This window comes from Vombatus ursinus, unplaced genomic scaffold (genome assembly GCF_900497805.2).
Source record: "Vombatus ursinus unplaced genomic scaffold, bare-nosed wombat genome assembly UNPS02014773.1, whole genome shotgun sequence".
In the NCBI taxonomy this organism is placed as follows: Eukaryota; Metazoa; Chordata; class Mammalia; order Diprotodontia; family Vombatidae; genus Vombatus; species Vombatus ursinus.
In genome coordinates this window covers 42,841,841-42,863,296 of record NW_020954551.1, presented here as the reverse complement: position 1 = coordinate 42,863,296, position 21,456 = coordinate 42,841,841, and the positions used below count along the sequence as shown (strand labels likewise).

At 43.5% G+C, this 21,456-nt stretch overlaps 1 protein-coding gene across 1 annotated transcript in view; it reads left to right on the top strand.

The window, feature by feature from the left end:
• Positions 1-21,456, top strand: part of RUVBL1 (RuvB like AAA ATPase 1) — a 33,269-nt gene that overhangs the window by 5,521 nt on the left and 6,292 nt on the right. Inside the window, exons 4-8 of the mRNA XM_027864097.1 lie at positions 7,816-7,967; positions 11,516-11,605; positions 12,723-12,872; positions 14,936-14,999; positions 16,617-16,815. Coding sequence (XP_027719898.1) covers positions 7,816-7,967; positions 11,516-11,605; positions 12,723-12,872; positions 14,936-14,999; positions 16,617-16,815 — 655 coding nt within the window. The remainder of the gene's footprint in view (positions 1-7,815; positions 7,968-11,515; positions 11,606-12,722; positions 12,873-14,935; positions 15,000-16,616; positions 16,816-21,456) is intronic.

Genomic DNA, 21,456 nt, shown 5'->3' with positions numbered 1-21,456 from the left:
GACCTGAGTTCAGATCTGGCCTCAGGTACATATTAGCTGTGTAACTTTTTGCCTCATTTCCTCATCTGTAAAATGAGCTGGAGAAGGAAATAGCAAACTACTCCATTGTCTTTGCCAAGAAAACCCCAAACGGGGTCATGAAGAGTCAAGACACAACTTAACAACAAAGAAGTGTATTTCATTTTCATTCTTTGGAATTTCTGTTTTATCTTTCAAAGTTGTTTTTCTCTAATGTTATTATTACAGAAATTGTTCCCCAAATTCTCATTTCTCTGCATGAAATCGTAAGGATCTTCCCATTTTCTTCTAAAACTATCTGTTTCATCATTTCTTATAGTATAGGATATTCTATTTCATTCATATATCATTATTTAGCTATTTCCCAACAGAACACCCCTTTAGTTTTCATTTTGGGGCTACTAGGAAAAGAGCTGCTACAAATATTTTTGTATATATAGATCCTTTACTTCTTTTCTTTGATTTCTTTGATATAGTGAGCTAGTAGTACTGTAGTTGGGTCAAGATATATGGACAGTTAGTGACTTTTTGCATATGGTCCCAAATTGCTGTCCAGAGCGGTTGGACCAATGCACATCTCCTCCAGCAGTGCGTCAATGTTCCTGTTTTCCCATAACCCCTCCAACATTTGTCTTTTTCCTCTTCTTGTCTTCTTTGCCAGACTGATGGATTTGAGGTAGAACCTCAAAATTGCTTTAATTTGCATTTCTCTTAATTATTAGTGATTTAAGTGATTCTTTCATGTGATTGTTGATAACTTGGATTTGTTTCTTTGAAAACTGCTGGTTCATATCTTTTGGTCATTTTTCTTTTGGGAGACTACTTGATAATTTTATAGATCAATCCCATGTAAAAAATTTGAGAATATTGTCATAATGTCTCCTAGTTCCTGTGTCTTAAAGACCTTAGGGAAAATACTCAACTTTCTAGAAGTTTTGGAGTTTAAGGACCTGCCTTTATCCATGAAGCATCCTAGGTGAACTCCAGGGCTTTATTCGTCATGGATGTTTGCACACTGTGCAGGGAGAATGAATATCTTTTCTCTTAGCTCATCTATTAGTCAACCCACAAGCATTTATTAGGAACCTACCATATGCCAGGCCCTGTGCTGCTCTCGGTGGCAGGGATACAAATACTTGTCCTCCCAGAAGACTGAGGTACGTATCAGGAATTGGGGATTTGGTTAAGGAGCTTGGGTCTAAGGCTAGGTCCTGGAGACTGTGGATGGAACCATAAAGTTAGTGGATGTCGCCTCCTTTTCAATAAAAGTGGTGATGGTTTGATAGTGCAAATGGCACAATGTGACTGTGGGTTAGGCCCTGGTGTCCTGATGGGATTAAGCGTGGTTTGGGTCTGACTAGTCACAGAAGGCTGAAGGGGTGACTGACTAGGGTGCCTCCTCTCTCGACCGGTGCTTCTTAAACTTCTTAAACTGTGATTCACGCTCAAAGGGTAGCAAGTGGAAAACGTTTAAGAAGCCCTGCTCTAGACTTGGTTCCCGAACTAAATGGATTGATTTCCCCGGCCTTATGGGAGAAGTAGGGGTTGGGTTGGGTTGAGTTGGGAGGGTCACTGTTTTTGGTGGGGTGAGTCAGGCATTGACAGGACAGATGGCTAGATGCCAACACTGGCAGTGCCCTGGTGTCATGGGATCATCAGCTCATCTCTGTAGAGTGCTTCTTCAGGATTCACCAGTTTGCATTTCATCACAGGAAAGGAATCCGAGACCATCTAATCCAGCCCCCCACCCCCCTTTTTTTCCCCTAACAAATGAGGCCTAGAAAGGTCCAACAACTTCCCCAAGGTTTTGAAGCAGTCAGTGGTATAGATAGGAAGGCTCCAAATGAAAATCTCCTCACTTCCAAGTTCAGCGTTCATCTCATGATATAGCACAGCTTGGATAGAAATTGAGTAGAAGACTGGCCTACAGCTCAGCTGAAGAAGATCAAGAACTTTTCCTGAGTAAGATTGCAAGCTAAATGAAAATTGAAAAAGCAAAGTTGGAAACAGCAACAAGCTTGGTAAAGAGTAGCAATGATACTTGTTCACTCTTTAAAAGAATTAAGTTGTACTATTTGGTTTCCTCTTTACAAGGAATGGATTTCCTTGTTTTTAGCCAACCTTTTGGGAAGCAGTCTTTTTCAAGGTTATGGCAGCATAGGGGCTTAATTGTGGTTATTGGAATATAAATAGCTTTAAGAAAGTCTTTGTGAGAGACATGTCTTCTTCAGTCAGGGTCAGGGCAGTTCAGGTAGAAAGACCAATAGAGTCTCCCACAGATCTCTTTGAACCTGAGGATCTTTTTGGTCAAAGACTGAGTACCTTCTTAATAGCCGATGGTCTGGAGCCCAGATTTTGATTCCTTTAATGCTGTTATCGCTATGTCTGGTCTCCCTTTACGTTATGTCATAAACCAATTGTTGATCTTGTTAATTGTAATGATTGCTGCTTTAGTTCTAACAAGTGTATACCCGTTCCTTGGACTTGATTTAATTTTATCTAGAACAAAGTTTAATTTACAAGTGGTACCTCACCAAATGTTGAAAATCTTCCTGTTTTTATATGTACCTTTCTGACAGCTGATAAAATCTTGTCAAAACTTGCTTTTTTATGCTGTTGGTTTCCCAAAAGATAACTTAATTGCCTTTAGTTCTGAAAACATTCACGATAAATTTCTCTGGCTTCCATTTTGTGACTTGCTGTGTCTCCTTTCTTGGTCTGTGCTGTTGCAGCAAGGTGAGAAAAAAGTCTTAATCCTGCTGCTGTGCAAAAGAGAAGGCCATTGAATGTCATCAAAGAGGGCTTCCGTCTTGGGCAGCCTTTGAATTCCCCCTAAATGGGCGGGGGAGGGGAAGAGCGGGTACCTGAACCGAAAGAAGGAGCGAGGAGTCGGGGTTGTTTCCTTGATGTGATGAAGGTCCCTGTCAGGGATTTGGAAACTTGAACCCGCAGATGAAACGCGTGTCATCTGCGTTGTCATTTTCAGAGACAGCAACAATTTGCCTCCTTTGTGGCTACCGGCCGGCCACATTCCCTGCATGTCAGCACAGCCACTTCTAAACAAATACAGGCACTAGTGAAAGATGGGAATTCTCCATCTCCATTTGGAGGAATTTCATGTCATATTCACCTCACACAAAATATTGTTAGGCATTCCATCTAGAAGATTTATTTCTTTTTGATATAAAATATTTCATTTTTTAAATGTATTCAAAGCCGTATTTCAAGTGCTATTCAGATTCCTTTTCATCTTGCACTCTGTTATCCCTGTCTTTTGAAAACTTTGCAGTTGTCTTAGTGTTCATGAACCCTATGATACTTTGTAGGGACACAAAAGATGCTTATCTTGTCTTTTACCATTATTTTAAATCTTTAATTTAATTTGAGTTGATGAAGACTTTTAAGATTCAGTAATGAAAGGAACCTTAATCATCTAGCCCAGCCCCCTTCATTTTACAGATTAGGAAACTGAGGTCCAGGGAAGTTATGAGGGAACAGAACTAACATTCCAAAGCCAGCCGTTCTGACTCCAGACTCAAGGCTCTTTCCATGCACTCTGCTGCCTCCTTCAGTACCGGCCCTTCATGATTTAGAGCCAGAAGGGACCTTGAATTCATTGAGTCCAATGCCCTCAATTTACCAATGGGGAAACTGAGGCTACGAGATGGGAGATGACTTGCCCACGGGTCCATTGGTGGTATGTGAGCCCAGGGTTTGCTGGCTCTCACACCATTTTTCTTTTAGAGTTCTCTTAGTTCCTCAAAGAAGAAAGCAGGGTGGTCTCCAAGGGTGGATGCTTTTTCCTTTAGAAAGTGGAGAGGATTTGGAAGGTTTAGTGCAATGGAGGGCAATCAGGATAGGGATAGTTTGTGGTTAGGATATTGAAACCGATCCTGGTTCTTAAGAAAGCTCTCTCACACACGTGGTCTTCTTTGGTCATTCCAACAATTGGGTGTGAAAGGGAAAGGAGAAATGGAAATCTTCATTTGGCAAATGAGGAAACAGAAGCTGAGTCGTTCATTCAGGGTCACAATTCATTTGTTTCGGGGTCAGGCCTTTGGATTCTTACTCCATTGCTCTGATCTGAATCCGGTGGCTGCTTTCTCTCTAGAGTCTGCTAGGTTCTGGTTTAAGCTGGCAGCTTTGGGAGGCCTAGGGCCTGGGATAGAAAAACACCAGGGCTGATGATGATTTTCTGCTTGTCCTCCATTCCCTCTGGCTTCAGATCAAAAAGTGAGGATTGTCACTTAACCAAAACTGCTCCCTACGAAGTGACCACTGATCTCTTATTTGCCAAATCTGATGGTCTTTGCTCGGTCCTTATTCTTCTCTACCTATTTGGGGTTGGTGGGAATGGAGGGCAAAGGAAGGGGGAACAAGCATTTATTAAGCACCTACTGTGTGCCAGGCACTGTGCTAAACGCTTTGCAAATACTTTCTTATTTGATCCTCACAACAGCCGTGGGAGGTAGGTGCTGTGATTATGCCCATTTTTATAGTTGAGGAAACTGAAGCAGGCAGAGGTTAAGTGACTTGCCCAGAGTCATGCAGCTAGTAAGTGTCTGGAAGCCAAATTTTAACGTCCTGGGTCTTCCTGACTCCAGACCCAGCCCCTCCATTGTGTCACCCACCTGCTTCATTTGACGCTGGTGACCAGGTCTCTCCCTCCCTGGGTTATTGTGACATTGCTCTCTGGCCTGTCTGACAGCTCTTTGATAGCTTCTCATCTGTTTTGTGCCCTGTGACTGCGGATGTTCCCCAAGGTTCTGTTGTCTTGGACCCTGTTTTCTTCTTAGTAACCTCTTGAGCTCTCCTGGTTTTAACTGTAATCTATGCGGATGACTCTAACCCAGCTATTTAGCTCAGACCTTCACAACTAAGGGATTACATGTTGGACATTTCACACTGGGTGTCCTGGAACACTTAAACTTAGTGGGTCCACCCCACACACCTCCGCTCCAGCCCTCTCTTCCAGACTTAATATTTCTGCCAAAGTCAGCCCCACCCTAGCCCCACCCCTGGCTCCAGGGTTCCTGCCCGCCTTCTCTACTCCCTCCACAGATCCAACCCACTTCTCATAGCTTTCTCTGTCCTCCTTCACAAGCCCTTTCTTCTCTGGCCCCTGTCTTTCTCACTACCCTGCCTCTCTCCAGGCTTCATTAACTCTCTCTGGGATTGTTGTGCCAGCCTCCTGAGTGATCTCCCTGCCTCACAGCCTCTGCTCACTCAAGTCCAGCCTACCCGTTGCTACCAAAATAATTTTCCTGAAACACATATTTGGCTATATGACTCCCATATTCAATAAGCTCCTGTGCCTCTGGGGTAAAATATAAGCTCTTTTTTTTTAGCTTTTAAATCTCTTCACAACCTGGTCCTAATCTGTCTTTTCAGCCTCCAAGGTCACTATTGCCCCTCCCTCCCTCCCTTTGTGATCTGGCCAAACTGGCCTCTCTGACCTGCTGCAGGACACTCTCCCTTGTGTCTGGGCCTTTGCCCTGGTCGTCCCACAGGCCTGCAACGCACCCTCTCCTTACCTCCACCATGGAGATTACACTTTTCCTTTAAAGCAGAGCTCAGGCACCATCTTCTGCAAGAACACTTGTCCTGGTTTCCCCCAGCCACTAGTTCTCCACCTCCCAAATTACCTTGCATTAAGTGCTTTGGATTTATTTGTACTTACTCATTGTGTATTTATGCTCTCTATCTTTTTATACTTACTTGTTTTCTCTTCCGTTAGAATGTAAGCTCCTTTCGAGTGGGGCTTGTTTCGTTCCATTGTATGTGTATCTGCAGGGTTTGGCACGTGGTAGAAGCTTCATAAATACTTGTTGTTGATTCATTGATTGACGGAAAGAGAAATGAGGGGTATACTGACAGGTACAGGCATGGGGTGGAAGGAGAGACAGGGTCACTGGCAGAATCGTAATGAATGAGGGCAGAGAAGCAGGAGAGGTTAGTGATAAGAAATGACCACTAGGTCAGTCTTGGTTTATTTCTTCAGCTAGATTCCATCAGATTTCCCATAAATTTAGAAGCTTTGGTGTTATTTAAGGGGTGTATTTTCAGACATTATGGGCCTGACAATGTTTCTTCAAATTCTTGGTGTTCATACCAGGTGCTCTGACTTAGAATTACTTTTTGTTGGTATTTCTAGACCCTCTAAAAATAGATTTAATACAGGAGCTGTTAAGTTATCTTTGGCATGGTGTCTCTTGTTGAAAGCCTTCCGTATTTACTCACCTAGACTTCAGAGATCACTGCATACAGGCATATGTTCAGGGACACCTGTCATTTGTTTCATGTTTAAGAGAGCTTTCTGTCCTTCCAGTCTGTCATTTTTGTTGTAAAAACCGTATGTTTAAGTCCCAGGCCAGCAGGGGGAGACATTTCTGAGTTGTTTTTTCCAAAGGAAAAAAAACCAGGTTTGATCCAGAAAATTATTTAGATTTTTTTTTTTTAGTGTAGAGAATAAGATTAAATTCTAGAGCTCAGCACTTAAATATTGGAAAGGCTGATTATGGATGAAGCATGTATGAAGCATGAAGCATGTCTCCATAGCTGGCTTCTGTTCCATGGAAAGAACAGGCGTGATGGATCATCCTGGGAGCTGGAGGAACACATTCCCTGCGTTAGGTGACAGCACACATGTTAATCTCTGACTCTGACTTCCATTTCTAAAAATACCCCCTGTGGGTTTTGGAGGGGGCAGAGGGAGGGAGGAAGATGCAGAGAGGAGGGGGGAGAGAGGGAGAGTATGTCAGATATGTTGGACAGTCTTCCTCTGATCTCTGATGAAGTGTGGTGTCCCCACCTCTTTACTCCCCACTTGCAGAGACCTCACCAACCTAGATTTCCATATTTTTTTGTGTAGATTTCTGATCTAGATGTGTCCAAGTAAAGTGTTCAATAAAACAAGTAATTTTCTATCTCAAACTATTGGTGTTTACCATCTTCTAAAAAGGTTACATGCTTTCCTAAAAGGGAGGGAAGGAGACAACTTTAAAACTGACCTAGGGGGCAGCTAGGTGGCGCAGTGGATAGAGCACCCGCCTTGGAGTCAGGAGGACCTGAGTTCAAATATGGTTTCAGACACTTAACACTTACTAGCTGTGTGACCCTGGGCAAGTCACTTAACCCCGAGTGCCTCACCAAAAAGCAAAAACAAACACAAAAACTGACCTAGAGACTCACAGTTGTTGACTTCTTGGAAAACATTTTTTGTACCTTTAAGTTAATTGTAGAGATACTATTTAATTTCTGTGAGAGTTAATCAGCTATAAGTAAATTTCTACCCCGAGGTAGACATATCTTCTTTTTTTACAGTAGCTACTGTTCCAGACTGGAGATACTGGGGTGGGTATGGTGGGCTTTTTGTTATTTTCTTGTATTTTATTGAGATTCTGAAAATGTAATTTTCAGTTTATGTCAAGTGCAGCTTCAAAATAGGTAATTGGAACAATAGAGATAATACTTTCATGTTAAGGAGCTGTGGTTTTGTCAGCATGGGAACGTCCAGTGCTTTGTCTTAGACTTGCCAGGAGTCTCAGAGGGGGTTCGATGCCTTGCCTGAGATCTCACAGCCAGTAAGCATCAGAAGCTAAATTAAAACCCAGGTCTTCCTGATCAAGTATGTCCTTTGTGCCATGCTTCCTGTGGTGAAGAAATGTGTAGATTTGGGTGTACATTCCTACCATCTGGGTGTCATGGCACTCGGGACTTTCTAATGGTTCCAAGAGGTGGGGGTGGGGTAACTAAGACATGAAGTGTCTCACTGTGCCCATTTCTCCTCTCTTACAGGTCTGAGGATAAAGGAGACCAAGGAAGTTTACGAAGGTGAAGTCACTGAGTTGACTCCATGTGAGACTGAAAACCCCATGGGTGGATATGGCAAAACCATCAGCCATGTGATCATAGGACTTAAAACAGCAAAAGGAACCAAACAGTTGAAAGTGAGTAAGTTTTGGCTGACTGTTCTCTCGTGCTGTGTGCAGGCTTTGTGTGATCCTTTTTTGATGTTATTGAATTAACTTCATAGTTATAAAAGGTTAGAGCTGGGAGGAACAAATGGTCTGTGTGACTCTCAGTTGATAGTTGAAGAATTGCTGGGCTGTCGGTCACAGAGCCAGGGAATGTTGGAGCTGGGCCTGAAGGCTGGACTCTAACTGGCCAGGTCTTTTTTGCTCCCATGGTCTTTACTGATTAAGAGAGCTCAGTGTGGTTTATGTTTCTGTCCGTAGTCCTTCAAGGAGGTGAAGTGCCTTTGCCAAGAAGCAGAAAGGACAGGTGTCTGGCCACAGCTTGGGGACCCTCCTGAGAAGAAGGGAGAGGGGGCTTGAGGATGCACAGTTTCCTCTGGCCAGGCGCTTGCCGACTGTGTGACCTGGAGCTTCCCTCACCTGCCTGCTCTGCAAATGAGTTTCCTCATCTGCAAAATGAAGGGCTTGAGCTTGAGGCACTTTCAGGCACAGAGCTTTGGTGATTCTGTATGTCTTGGTCACTGGTTTATAGAGACCAACTAAGGTCGTTGATGGCAATAGCTGTTTTTTCTTTCTCTTAAATCATCCCCATCAGAAGCTTTCTCATCTCTAGTGTGCCTGTGTTAATGAGATTTATAGCAGAGTCTTCCATTTCTTTAGTAATTACCAGGTCTTTAGTTCATTTGGAAATTAAACAACAAAAAATACTACAGACAAAAATTGAAAACAATTTGCAGTCCATATTAGAGCCTAAATGAAGCGGTGCATACAGCTAAGATTTCTGCTGTACTTTGTCACTGGGAGAAGAACCTTTGCTTTTGGGAAAGTTCCTGGATTTAAGTCTCCAAGATTGCCCTTCATTTTTCCATGTCAGATTGGTGTGTTCACTTAGTAGATATCCAATCACAGCTCCCATGCCTATAGAGAACCTCCTCTTTACAAAGTGCTCTGCACACATAGCGTGCAATCCTGCTGCTGCCTGAAGCCACCAGAGCAGACCTTATGTCACTGAAAAGTGAGAAGGATGAGCTGTTTTTACTGGCTCTGGGACTGTGAGCGGGGACAGGCTTCTAACCCCACATCTACAGTGCTTGTCCATGCCCTCCTCCCAGGGTGGGCTACATATTGGGTGTCCAGCTATTTGACTGATATTGAAGTCACACACACACACCCCCCTTAGCAAAGAGAAACCATTCTTGAAGTTTAATAGTCAGTCTACAAGCATTTACTAACCACCTGCCTTATGCCAGGCAGGATGGTGAGGACTTGGGGTTAAAGACAGAAAATGAAGCAGCCCTGCCCCTAAAGAGCGGAGCAGCAGAGATGAGAGATCCCCGAGAGGGAGGGCACTAGCAGTGGGTGTATTGGGAAATGCTTCAGGTAGGAGGCAGTGCTTCAGCTGAATCTTAAAGGAAGTAAGGAGTCCTTCAGGATGGGGAGCACCGGTTGCGGGAATAGTAAAGCCTGTTTGATTGGACTGGAGAGCGAAGGACGAATAATGAATAAGGAGGTTGGAAAGGGCCCAGAAAGCCACATGGTCAGTTTTTAGTCAGTTTTTAAATCCGTTTTCTGAAAACTTGCTATGTTGTCCCTGACATTTGAAATTTGTATTGAGACATTAAGATGTTCGAGAAATCTTCTGCTGGGACATCAGGAAATTCACTGATCCCAGGAGAAGATTTAATCGGGGCGTCGGCAGCTGTTTCAGCCCCTGCCTGAAGACCTGCAATGAAGGAGAAGCCTCCGTCTGCCAAGGCAGCCTGCAAGGTCATCCTGAAAGTCAGCCTTGAGTTTGTCTTCTTGCAGCTTCTAGGCTCTGAAACCTAACAGAGCATCTGATCCCTTATGCATATTCCAACTCTTTCAGTACTTTCCTGCCCTGAGACTTTCCAGTTCCTTCAGCTGATCCTTGGGCAGCATGGACTGAGAACCCTTCTCCATTCTGATTGCCTTCCTCCAGATCAGGGCTGCTTAACCCTTTGGATGGTCTGGGAGAGCCAGACATGGCTCTCAGAATTCTGTTTCAGAGTGAGGAAAGTGCTAAATTTTAGTTTGAAGTCAGTGAATATAAAGATGTAATTTTTTTTTCCCATCTAAGTTCATAGTCCCTGTGAAATCTATCCTTCAAGCTCAGATTTTTTTTCTTTTTTTTTTCTTTTTATGAGGCCATTGGGGTTAAGTGACTTGCCCAGGGTCACACAGCTACTAAGTGTCAAGTGTCAGGTGTCTGAGGTCACATTTGAACTTGGGTCCTTCTGACTCCAAGGCCAGAGCTCTATCCACTGCACCACCTAGCTGCCCCTAGATTTTTTTCTAATGCAGTTCTCCAGATGTGTTCTGATCAGAGGAAAGTGTGGAGGGACTGTCACTGACTCCTAGGAGCTGTGCCTCTTTGAAGATGTAGTCCAGAGGGACAGCTCAGTGGTGCAGTGGATAGAGCACCAACCCTGGAGTCAGAAGGACCTGAGTTCAAATGCAGCCTCAGACACATAACACTTACTAGACCCCCAGATCTTTTTCAGATAAACTGCTGTCTAACCATACTCCTGCACTGAACATGTGAAGTTGATTCTTTGAATCCTAGTGTAACACTTTGCATTTATCATTAATAAGAATGGAGAGATTGGAAGACTTCCTACTCCTCAAGTTACTTTAAACTTTAAGAAAATAACTAAGGAGAATAAAGGTAGATATGCTATAATATTGTGGAAAGAGCCCTGGTAATCAGGATCCATGGTAGTTAGCCATAACTGCCACTTTTTCTCCTTGTGACCTGGGGGCAAGTCCATCTTTTCTCTTTTAGCCTCAGTTTACTTCTCTGTCCAGTGAAGAGATGGACTTAATATTCTTTTAACATCCCTTCAAGCTCTAATAGTCTGTGGATTGTTTAGTGAGTCACATTTAGTCAAATCCTCTCCTAAGTAGTTTGTCATTGTTGAACAAGACCTGAAAGGTATTTCAGTCTTCCAAAGAAAGCCTGTCCTTAAGAAGCCTTCACTGACTCCCAGAATGGCCAGGTACAAGAGAGTGGCGAGGTGGGAAGGAAGGCTTGGCCCTACTGTGACCTCTGCTTGCCCTACAGCTGCCATGCGCTCTTGCTGGGTGACCACCATGCCAGTTAGGAGGGTGTGTGTGTGTGTGTGTGTGTGTGTGTCTGTGTCTGTGTGTGTACGTGTACACACTGCAGAATTTGTACCGGATGGGATGTTCATCAGGCTAGCTTTAGCATACAATAGGTGGCTTTTACATCACAACCTTTCAAAGAGAGGTAACTTCTCAACAGGTCCCAGAGTAAGCTGTGCTTGTCTGCCAACTTTTAAATCATCCTCTCAATAATTTTAAGTTTTCTTAAATCCAAAGTAAGACAGTGTTTCGTTCTAATGGGACATCTGTATCCAGCTCTATACTTAGCTCTCCAAAATGTAAATGACTTTCTGCTCTTATAAAAAAGCCCTTTAGTTACTGAATTTCTGGTTCTGTACCATAGTTTTTTAATGCTTTATTCTGACTCTTGATTTCAGCTGGACCCCAGTATCTTTGAAAGTTTACAGAAAGAGCGAGTGGAGGCTGGAGATGTAATATACATAGAAGCAAACAGTGGTGCAGTGAAGGTAACCATTGGAGAGGGTCCCGACTTGTGCCTGGAGAGCGGTGACACCCAGCACCCCTTTTCTCTTTTGTTAAAACTTGTTCATTTGTTTGCCGTAGGTGGCTATAGGAGCAGGGGTTGGGGTTTTTTCCCCTTGAGAAAGAAAAGGTTTCCTGCTCTTGTTTTTGAGTCAGGGCTGGGTAGTGGAAATGATATTGGATGTAAAGTCAGGACCTGGGTTCAAATCCTAACGCCTTTCCTTTATTATCTTTGAAACCTTGGGTAAGTCACTTAATGTCTGCGCCTCAGTTTATTCTCCATTTGTAAGATGAAGAAGTTGGTCAGCAGGATCTTTGAGGCTGCTTCCCTTCTAACAATAAATTGTACCTCTGACCCGATGAAATGCCTGATGTACTGGTATCAGGTGGGCAAGAACACTGCCCGTGGCTGTCCTGCTGGCACCTACAAGGGGAATAGAAGTTGTTTTCCTTTTCAGTAGTCCTTTGACCTCAGCAGGATCAAAATTCTCTTTAAAAATAAATAAATAAGATGTAAAACATATTTAGAGGAGAGTTGAGGGTGGGAAACCGAAACGACTTTAGTCATTCTAGAATTGAAATGTGCAGTGCATTTAATCTTCTTTTTATCTCTTTGGTATTTTCTTCCCAAGATATATGCATGGGGAAGGGAATACTGCATTAGTTGGCATTCTTTTCCTATCTGATTTTAAATGTGCTGTACAGTGTTACTTGCTGTTTAATGGATGAGCATAATATTTCGTATCATACAATAAATCACCCACCTACAAAAGAGTCTGAACGGCTCCCTCAGTCTCCAGTTAATCTGCTGGATTTGTCCTTTATCAGGCATTGCATACAGTTAAAAGAAAAGGAGGGGGAAAAGATTCCAAGTAGAGAAAATATCAGGTGTTTTTCAACAGGGTTTTTGAGCCTGGTGATCAGTAGATAGGGTGCTTCTCTTGCCAGCAGGGAAGTGGGGCATATTCTGAGTTGTCAACCAAAGCTTGTCAGGAGTGTAATTGTGAACCAAGACCTTTATCTCTGTCAGCTGTGTCTCATTCAGGGACTTGGCAGTGAAACTCACCAGATACTTCTGTTCTCCATCTTTCTTTTCTGCAGAGGCAAGGCAGGTGTGATACCTATGCTACTGAATTCGACCTTGAAGCCGAAGAGTATGTTCCTTTGCCAAAGGGTGATGTGCACAAAAAGAAGGAAATTATTCAGGATGTGACCCTCCATGACTTGGATGTTGCCAATGCTAGGCCACAGGTACTGACCTGATGCTTCTGTAACCTTAGCAAGACATCAGGGTCTGGAAATGGATTGTCATCTCAGCTCAGTTTCTTGGAAAAGATGAGACCTTTTCTGTCTGCTATGTTCAACAATTAATGTTGACAATAGCCAGGGGGAATTCTTTTGTTCTTACTCAAATGCTATAGTAACAAATGATTTTTTACCAGCTTGAGGTAGAAGAATCATGCATTTCCAAACCAGCCAGTGTCTTTTCTGTACCCTCTCTAGATGTACTGCTGTCTCTGGAGATCATGTGATTCTTTACAGTTCTGCCCCTTATCAATAGCATTCCCACGCAGATTCTGTACGTACTATAATTTCCTGTCTCCTGAAGGTGCAGTATGTCACTCTAGTAGATGGAATTCATGCTTTAGATAGGGGACGAACTTAATGATTTCTAAGGTTCCTTTTCAAATCCATAGTTCTTTAGCTTTGTGCATACTGCTTGAGATTATGTCTGTATTAAGCTCTTTAACTTGGAATTCAACTTAGTGTGTGTCGTCTCTAAACCTTTGAGGCTAAGCCTAAGTAACTTCTAATGATGATGAGAGCAGTGGTGTTGAGCGCTGTCTCCTTTGAAGCTTCACACACTTTCTTCTCAGTCACGCTGGGAGGTGGAGAGCCCACGTATCATCCTGATTTTCCTCATGAGGAAACTGTGGTTTGGAGAGATTGAAGTGATTTGCCCCAGGTCACAGAGCTGGATTTCTCCCTGCAGACTCCCTGTTGGTCCCTGAGGGGCCGAATCTTGACCCACAGTGGTGGCACTCTGGGGGATCCCTGTGTAGTCTAAAGATGAGTTTACTTAGTGGAGAGAGTGCCGGACCAAGAGTCAGGGTTCAGGCTTCTGGCTCACTTTGTGTCTCTTTCAAGGCCTCACATTCCTCTGTCAAGTAAGGCCCCTGCTAGTTCCAGGTGCATTTCTTTTTTTTTTTTTTTTTTTTAAATTTTCTTAATTAATTTATTTTGATTTATCAATAATCACTTCCATATGCTTTTGAGTTTAAAATTTTTCTCCCCCTTCCTCCCCACCACCCTTCCCAATACGGCACACAATCTGATATAGGCTATACATATACGTTCCTATTAAACATATTTTCACATTAGTGATGTTGTAAGTAAAAATTAGAAGCAATAGGAGGAACCACCAGAAAGAGGAAACAAAACTCACCAGAAGAGAAAAAAAGATAGCAATTCAACTTTCATAGTTCGTTCTTTGGATATGGATAGCATTTTCCATCACTAGGCCTTTGGAAATGTCTTAGATCCTTGTATTGCTAGGAAGGATTAAGTTGATTAGTATTAGTCATCGCACAACGTGGCTGTTACTGTGTACAACATTCTCTTGGTTCTGCTCACTTCACTCAGCAGCAGACCATACAAGTCTTTTCAGGTTTTTCTGAAATCAGCCTGTTCATCATTTCTTATAGCACAGTAGTATTCCATTACATTCATATGTCACAGCTTGCTCAGCCATTCCCCAGTTGATCCTCTCAGTTTCCAATTCTTTGCCACCACAAAAAGAGCTGCTATGAGTATTTTTGTACATGTGGGTCCTTTTCCCATTTGTGTGATCTCTTTGGGACACAGCCCTAGAAGTGCTATTGCTGGGTCAAAGGGTATGCACATTTTTATAGCCCTTTGGGTATAGTTCCAAATTGCTCTCCAAAAAGGTTGGATCATTTCACAACTTCACCAACAATGCATGAGTGTTCCAGTTTTCCCACATTCCGGGTGCATTTCCATCCTCTGTTATGCTTACCGCAGTTTGGGTACCCCCCTGCAAAATCACCTTCCCCTTCAGAATTCATTCTGCTGCCTTTTCCTTCCCAATATACAGTAATGCATCTGGTGGGAGGCAGAGGGATAGAGTTTGTGGTTGTAAATGTGCTCCTCCTACTTAGACTTAGTGACCAGTGACCATGCTAGAAAAGGTATAAAGGAGCTTCCAGCAAGGCTATTCAGGTGCAGGCTCATGCTGGAGGGCGCAGAGCCCCGGTCAGCTGCTCATTCCAGTCTGCCTTTGTCATCCTGTGCAGGGTGGGCAGGACATCCTTTCCATGATGGGCCAGTTAATGAAGCCAAAGAAGACGGAAATTACAGGTACGAAAGCTGGGGGTCTTTGTCGTCTCAGCTTTACCTACTTTTCATTCCCCTTTTAAGGCCATAATGGAAATTGGGGGGAGGGGGAGATTTTCTTGTTTTTAAAGGCAATTGGGGTTAAGTGACTTGCCCAGGGTCACACAGCTAGTAAGTGTCAAGTGTTTGGTCTGAGGCTGGATTTGAACTCCCAAGTCCTCCTGACTTCGGGGCCAATGCTCTATCCACTGTGCCACCTAGCTGCCCCATTCTTGAATGTTTTGAAAGGTGTCTGTAAGAATTAGAGTTAAAGCCAGGTAGGATCCCAGAGCTTTTAGTGTTGTTCCCTAAAATCCTGCTTTACCTTTCACTGTCTAGGGTTTGGTTTTGTGCAGAAATCTATGAGCTCAATAAGCACCTTTTCTCACTCTGCCAGAAAGCAGCACGGTGCAGTGGATAGAGAGTTAGCATCAGACAGGGAAGACCTGGGTTCAAGTGTTGCCTCTCATATACTAGTTGTGTGACCATGGGCAAATTGCTTACCTCTCAGTGCCCAGGTACAAGTACAGATGACTTGTTTGTCTACATTGGTGACAGTTTTAATCCTGGGAGTTCCATACATTGATGAAATCACAACTAACTCCTCACCCCCAAAATACTACTATTAGCAGCTTATGGTTGAATAATAGAAAGCATAGAACTTCCCAAGGTTTTATCAAGTGCTTTCTCATTCATTATCTTGTTTGACCTTCCCAGAAATCCCCATTTTACAGATGAGGAAACTGAGACTCAGAGAAACAAAGTTACTTGCTCATGGTCATACATGTTCTGCCATTAGCAGGCAGGATCAAGACTCAGAGCCATGTCTTCTGATTCTTCATCCCACCCTTGTTCCCCCATGCCACTTTTCCATTCTTCACCAAGTCTCTTTCTATTTACCTTTGGCTGGGGTTAATCTCTTGACAGATGAAAATGTCACTTACATTGTTGTTTTCTTTAATGTTTGCATTTACTTTTTATTTTAAATTAGTTTTGCGAGGAGCAGGGTAAATTGGTGAGAATCTGAGACCTTTGCTGTCAGAGTTTTGTTATGGAACCTGTACCTGCTGTTCTTTTTGGCATACAGAGTGTGTCATTCTCTCATCTTCAGCTGTTTTACTGCGCAGTGATGACATTGTGGGCATTTTGTGATCTAGTGGAATAGTTCTTGCTGATAACAGCTGATGGGAAAATAAGGCCATAAGAATCATGACCTTGAGCAGATGACTTAGCTTTTCTGAGTCTACCTCTTCACTTAAGTTCTGAAAGTTGAACCTTCCTACAAGATGGATAGTAAATCTTCTGTATTTTATTCTCAAGATTAGGGACTTAACATTGAAAGATGGTCTGGATTAGGCCAAGCTTGGTCATGGAATGTGTTTCTCTAGTTCTGTGTTGAAGGTGGATGGTGGGATGTGGGGTCAGAAGCCCGGGGTTCAATTCCTGCCTCTTCTGCTCACTTCCCGGAGGACTCAGGGTGGGGCATTTAACCCCTCCAGCCTTAGGTGCTTTAGGTGTAAAGTATGAGCGGGGGCCAGCCTGCATGTGCCTCCTCTGTGCTCCAGAAATGGGGGTGACGTGGGGTTTTCTTCCATCTCCTAGATAAGCTTCGAGGGGAGATTAACAAGGTGGTCAACAAGTACATTGACCAAGGCATAGCGGAGTTGGTTCCTGGCGTGCTGTTTGTGGATGAGGTACACATGTTGGACATTGAATGCTTCACCTATCTGCACCGCGCCTTGGAGTCTTCCATCGCCCCCATCGTCATCTTCGCTTCCAACCGGGGCAACTGTGTCATCAGGTACGACGCCCTTTCCAGGCTTGAAAGCGTTGTTTCTATAGAAGGGGCAAGAGTTGGAGGGACGTTTTGTCTTCTGGCGTGAATGCAAGGCATGACGTTTATAACCATGAGACTTTTTTTTTTTTCTTAACAAATGTACCAGAATCTCTTCCTTTCAGAGCCTTCTCTCCTACTTCCCCTTTCCCCTGCAAAAAAAAAAAATATATATATATATATATTAGTCTCTTTGCTTTACAGTTATCTTATTTTGGACCAAAAATGGGATTCCCCAGCTCAGTTCCTCCACTTTATTCACCAGACTTGGCTCCAAATAACTCTTGCCTCTATCCAAAAACCAAACGCCCTCACAAGGGATGAAGCTTTGCTCCCAGTGAGATTCAAAAGGATGTGTTGGCTCCGAAGACGGTTCCTAAGATGGGATTCCCATAATACTCTGAGAATTGGCAGCATCTCTGAAGTTAGTGTGTAGCCTCCCGAGGGGACGCTTTTTGAGGGGGAAAATACACATTTGAAGGTGTAAGTTCTGATGTTCCTTCAGAATAAAAAACCAGCCATGTTACTTTATAGTCACACTGCAGGTCCTTGTGGTACTTGTCACGTCACTACAAGTGTTAGATTGGAGTGTTTCCTCCAAAACCAGTGCATTGTGGACAGACAACAGCCTTTCCTGGCTCCAGGAAGAGAGGCAGCTTCTTGCCAGCTTGGCATTAGGAGGAGCCCGGAGATAAAGCATGCCTTCCAGCTTTGCAGCATTTGGAAACCTGGGAGATGATCCTTGTAGCCTAGTGATTGCGCTTCCTTGCTCCTGTGCTCATTCTCCCTCCATGTCTTTTTCTTCCTCCCTCACTCTTCTCTCTCTCTTCTCTTTACCTTTTTCCCTCTCTCTCCCCTTCTCTCCCTCCCTTCTTCCATCTCTCTCCTTTTTTCCCTCTCCTCTTTTTCTTTCTTCCTCTTTCTCTACACACACACATACACACACACACACACACCCCCCATAGTACCTAGTGTGCTGTTAGTATCTACTGTGTGTGATGCAGCACTGTCCAGTTTGTATGTCCATTTCACAGGATGAATAGTGCCATCTGTTGGAGAATATGATGGATGACGCTTTCAAAAGCGTGTCACTGCTTTATTTAGAATATCATTTCACCACTGTGTTCAGACCTTGCTGATTCCAAGTACTATATATGGGTGTCTGACTCTGATTACTTGGAATGGAGTGTCTCTATTAGGGTTGGTCATATCCTACCTGGGAAGGAGAGCACTGGAGGTCTCGATGTCTCACTCTGCCTTATCCATAGTATGCAAAACGTTGGTGTCGAGCCCTGAAGGTTTTGTACTGAGGAATGTTGAGACTTCTATGGGCCTTGGTCTAGATGAATCCTATCATATTAGCAGCTGAAAGAGTCTTCAAGATGTCTAGATTAAGCCCTTCATTTTATAAAGGAGAGAACTGAAGCCAGAGAAGTGACTGACCCACCCACTGGCACATGATGAATCAGTGGAAGAATCTAGAACTGATTCTGGCAGACCTTTAGAGAAGCCAAGAAAAAGGGGACAGACTCATGCTGGAGAAGGTCATTAGCCAGTAAGGACTGACTTCGACAGTGTAGATGGATAGGGTTGGGTATCATGAGAAGCACAGTGATTCCTTATGTACCGTCCAGAGCATTGACCTTTCCCAAGGTGTTCATTGTGATCTCTGCTGCGAGCTCTCAGAGGTTAAGAGGACATCTGTTGGGTGGCCAGGGCAGCAGTCGGTGCTTCCTGGGAGGAATGGGGAGAGCACTGGGGATCTGCCATCACAGATTCTAACTCCAGTATTCCTCCTAGAGAATGCTATACCTGCAGAAGAGGTCTTAGAGGCCTTTAGGTCTTTCTAACCAGCCTCTTCTTTTACAAATAGAGAAATAGACTCAGAAAAGTTTTGTACAAGGACACAGGGTCCTTTCCCCATTGAGTGGGGTGAGTGAGACTGGCCTGCAGCTAGAAGACTACCATACTGTATGTCTGGATGATGGTGCAGGTCTCTGGGGAGCTGGGGCTCACTGTTTGCACCTAGGCCTTGTCCTCAGTGCTTATTGCCACCCACTGATGACAGCTCCGCATAGCTAATTATGCATCCAGGGCAGACATAGATAAGGAGGACCCCAGAGCTGGGAGGTGACCACAGGCTATGAGACTCAGCCTGGATAGGAAAGCCTCCCCAACTTCCAGCCCTCCTTGGGAGTTGTGGGGGTACCAGGGATGGCAGCAGCCAGAGAGAAGCACCTCTTATCCTAGGCTGTGCCAGGAGCTCAATGTCCAGCGTGGAGTCAGCCCAGAGACCCAAGTATCAACCCAAAAGTCTCTGCGGAGACTAGAAAATAAAGCAGGATATTGTGGAAAGAACATTGGCACCTTAGATACCTGACTTCTAGTCAGTTCTCATCCTGTCTCTGCTGCCAGTCTGTATTACCTGGGACAAGTCATATAACATCACACAGGGCCACACCTACCCACAAGTTTGTTTGCAGATAAATGAACTCTCCTATATAAAGCACTTTGTAAGCATTTAAAGCATTGTGTAAATGTGAACTATTTTTAGAGCTTTAATTTCTTTATCTCTAAAATGAGATGTTTTACTACTTGATGATCTTTAAAGTTCCTTCTGCCTCTAACATTAAGGATTTTGTGTTTCTGGTTTCCCACTCAAGTAGACCCTCCAAGGATCCATTCAGCAGTGTTTTCTGGTCTCTCAACAGTTATGGTAATTTAACCCAAAGTTATGAGTTGCAGTTTATCATAAAGGCTTTAGACAAGGGCCAGCAACTAGGATGGCTTAAATTTAGGTTAGACCTATAAGAGAAATATGGGTAGGTAGCTGGCACAGTGGATAGGTCTGGAGTCAGGAAGACTCATCTTTCTGATTTCACATCTGGCTCAGACTCTTACTAGCTGTGTGACTCTGGGCAGGTCACTTAACCCTCTTTGCTTCAGTTTCCTCATCTATAAAATGAGCTGGAGAAGGAAATGGCCTAACACTCCGATGTCTTTGCCAAGAAAACCCCAAATGGGGTCACCACGAGTCAGATACAATTGAACAGCAACAACAGAAATATGTCTAGATGACTTGAATAAACATACCAGTGATGTCTCCTTATTATTAGTATTATCTAGAGGGATGCCTCATGTTACTAGAGGAAAAATTAGCTCAGACTTAAAATTCATACTACAGTTAATGGCTGTCCTTCATGAAGGACATTAAGTATTAGTGGACCTTATTGTTGTAATTGATGAATAACGGCTGATATACCTAAGGATAGGAGAAGAAACCATTTAGTAAATTTTGAACCCACTAATTTTTTCCCCAACTGGCGTCAGAACAATGACACTTTTTAGATAACTGCATTCTATTCTGTAGTCATGAGCAAAATTTGAGATTATGTTATTTTAGGCAGAACGTTAAGACACCAACCTCTCTTGAATTTCATGCATCAAGGCGACTTGGTTGGCCACCAACTTGCTAGGTGACATTGGGCGTTATTTCCTTCTCTGGGCCAGAGTTTCCTCATCTCTAACATGGGGAGGTTAGATTATATCCTAAGATCCTTTGCATTTCGGTGACTCTTGGATATTCTGTGGCTAGCATGATACACATCAAATAGAATGTTTTTTCATTTCTTCTTTGACAGCACTGAGAAGAAAGTCTGGCCCCATATGTAGTTATAGAATATGACATTCATTTCAAAGTTATTTATGTTTTCAAAACAGAATCCTATTGATGGTGTTCCATGTTGCTTAGTTTCCCATGCCTCAGAATGAGACTTTGCTGTTTAGTACTTTCTAACAAAGTTCTAGTGATATTTGTTGAGTTGCAGAGCTTCACATTCATTGGCCTGGGCTGACTAGGTGAAATTAGCTCCCAGGAGGAGCCTGTGGCTTGGAGCCCTGGTTGGGAGGTAGCACCTGTGAATGGTGCGTGGATAGCTTACTAGAGCAGTTGGGACCCTTTCTCTGGACCAGAAGTGCTGTATGTTTGTCAGGAAGTTTGTACGTATCTGGCAGTCACTTTGCTAAAAGGAACCTTAATAGAGCTGTCTTCCAGCTCCAGCTATTTAAAGTGATGTCATTCATGTGATGCAGTGGAAAGAGTCCTTGTCTTTGAGTTGGAAAACCTGAGTTTGAGTCTTGACTGACATTTAATAGCTCTGCAACCCCTGGATAGGACACTCACTTTTGTGAGCCTTGGTTTCTTCATCTGATTTCCCCCAATTGCTAATGATCTCTGTTCCTAACCACCTGGCATTTTTTTTTTAACTTATTCTCTATGCACGTGTGGTCTCCCCCAGTAGAATGTAAACTCCTAAGTGCAGCGGCTTTCATTGTTTTGTCTTTGTGTCCCCCCTCACCCAGCACCCGCCTGGCACACGGCTTGTGGTGAGGACGATGCTTGGTAAGCCTTAAAGCACTACATTAATGTAAATTGTTCTTAGTCATATTAATCATACCAAGTGTTTGAGTACCTGTTATGGAGAAAGCTCCGTTCTAAACGTTGTGGGAGATGGAAAGAAAAATGGTGTGGTCTTTGACCTTGAAGAGGTGAAATCTTCTTTGTTGAAAGTCAGCCTTAAAGCAGTGACCATTTCCCTTTTGTACGTA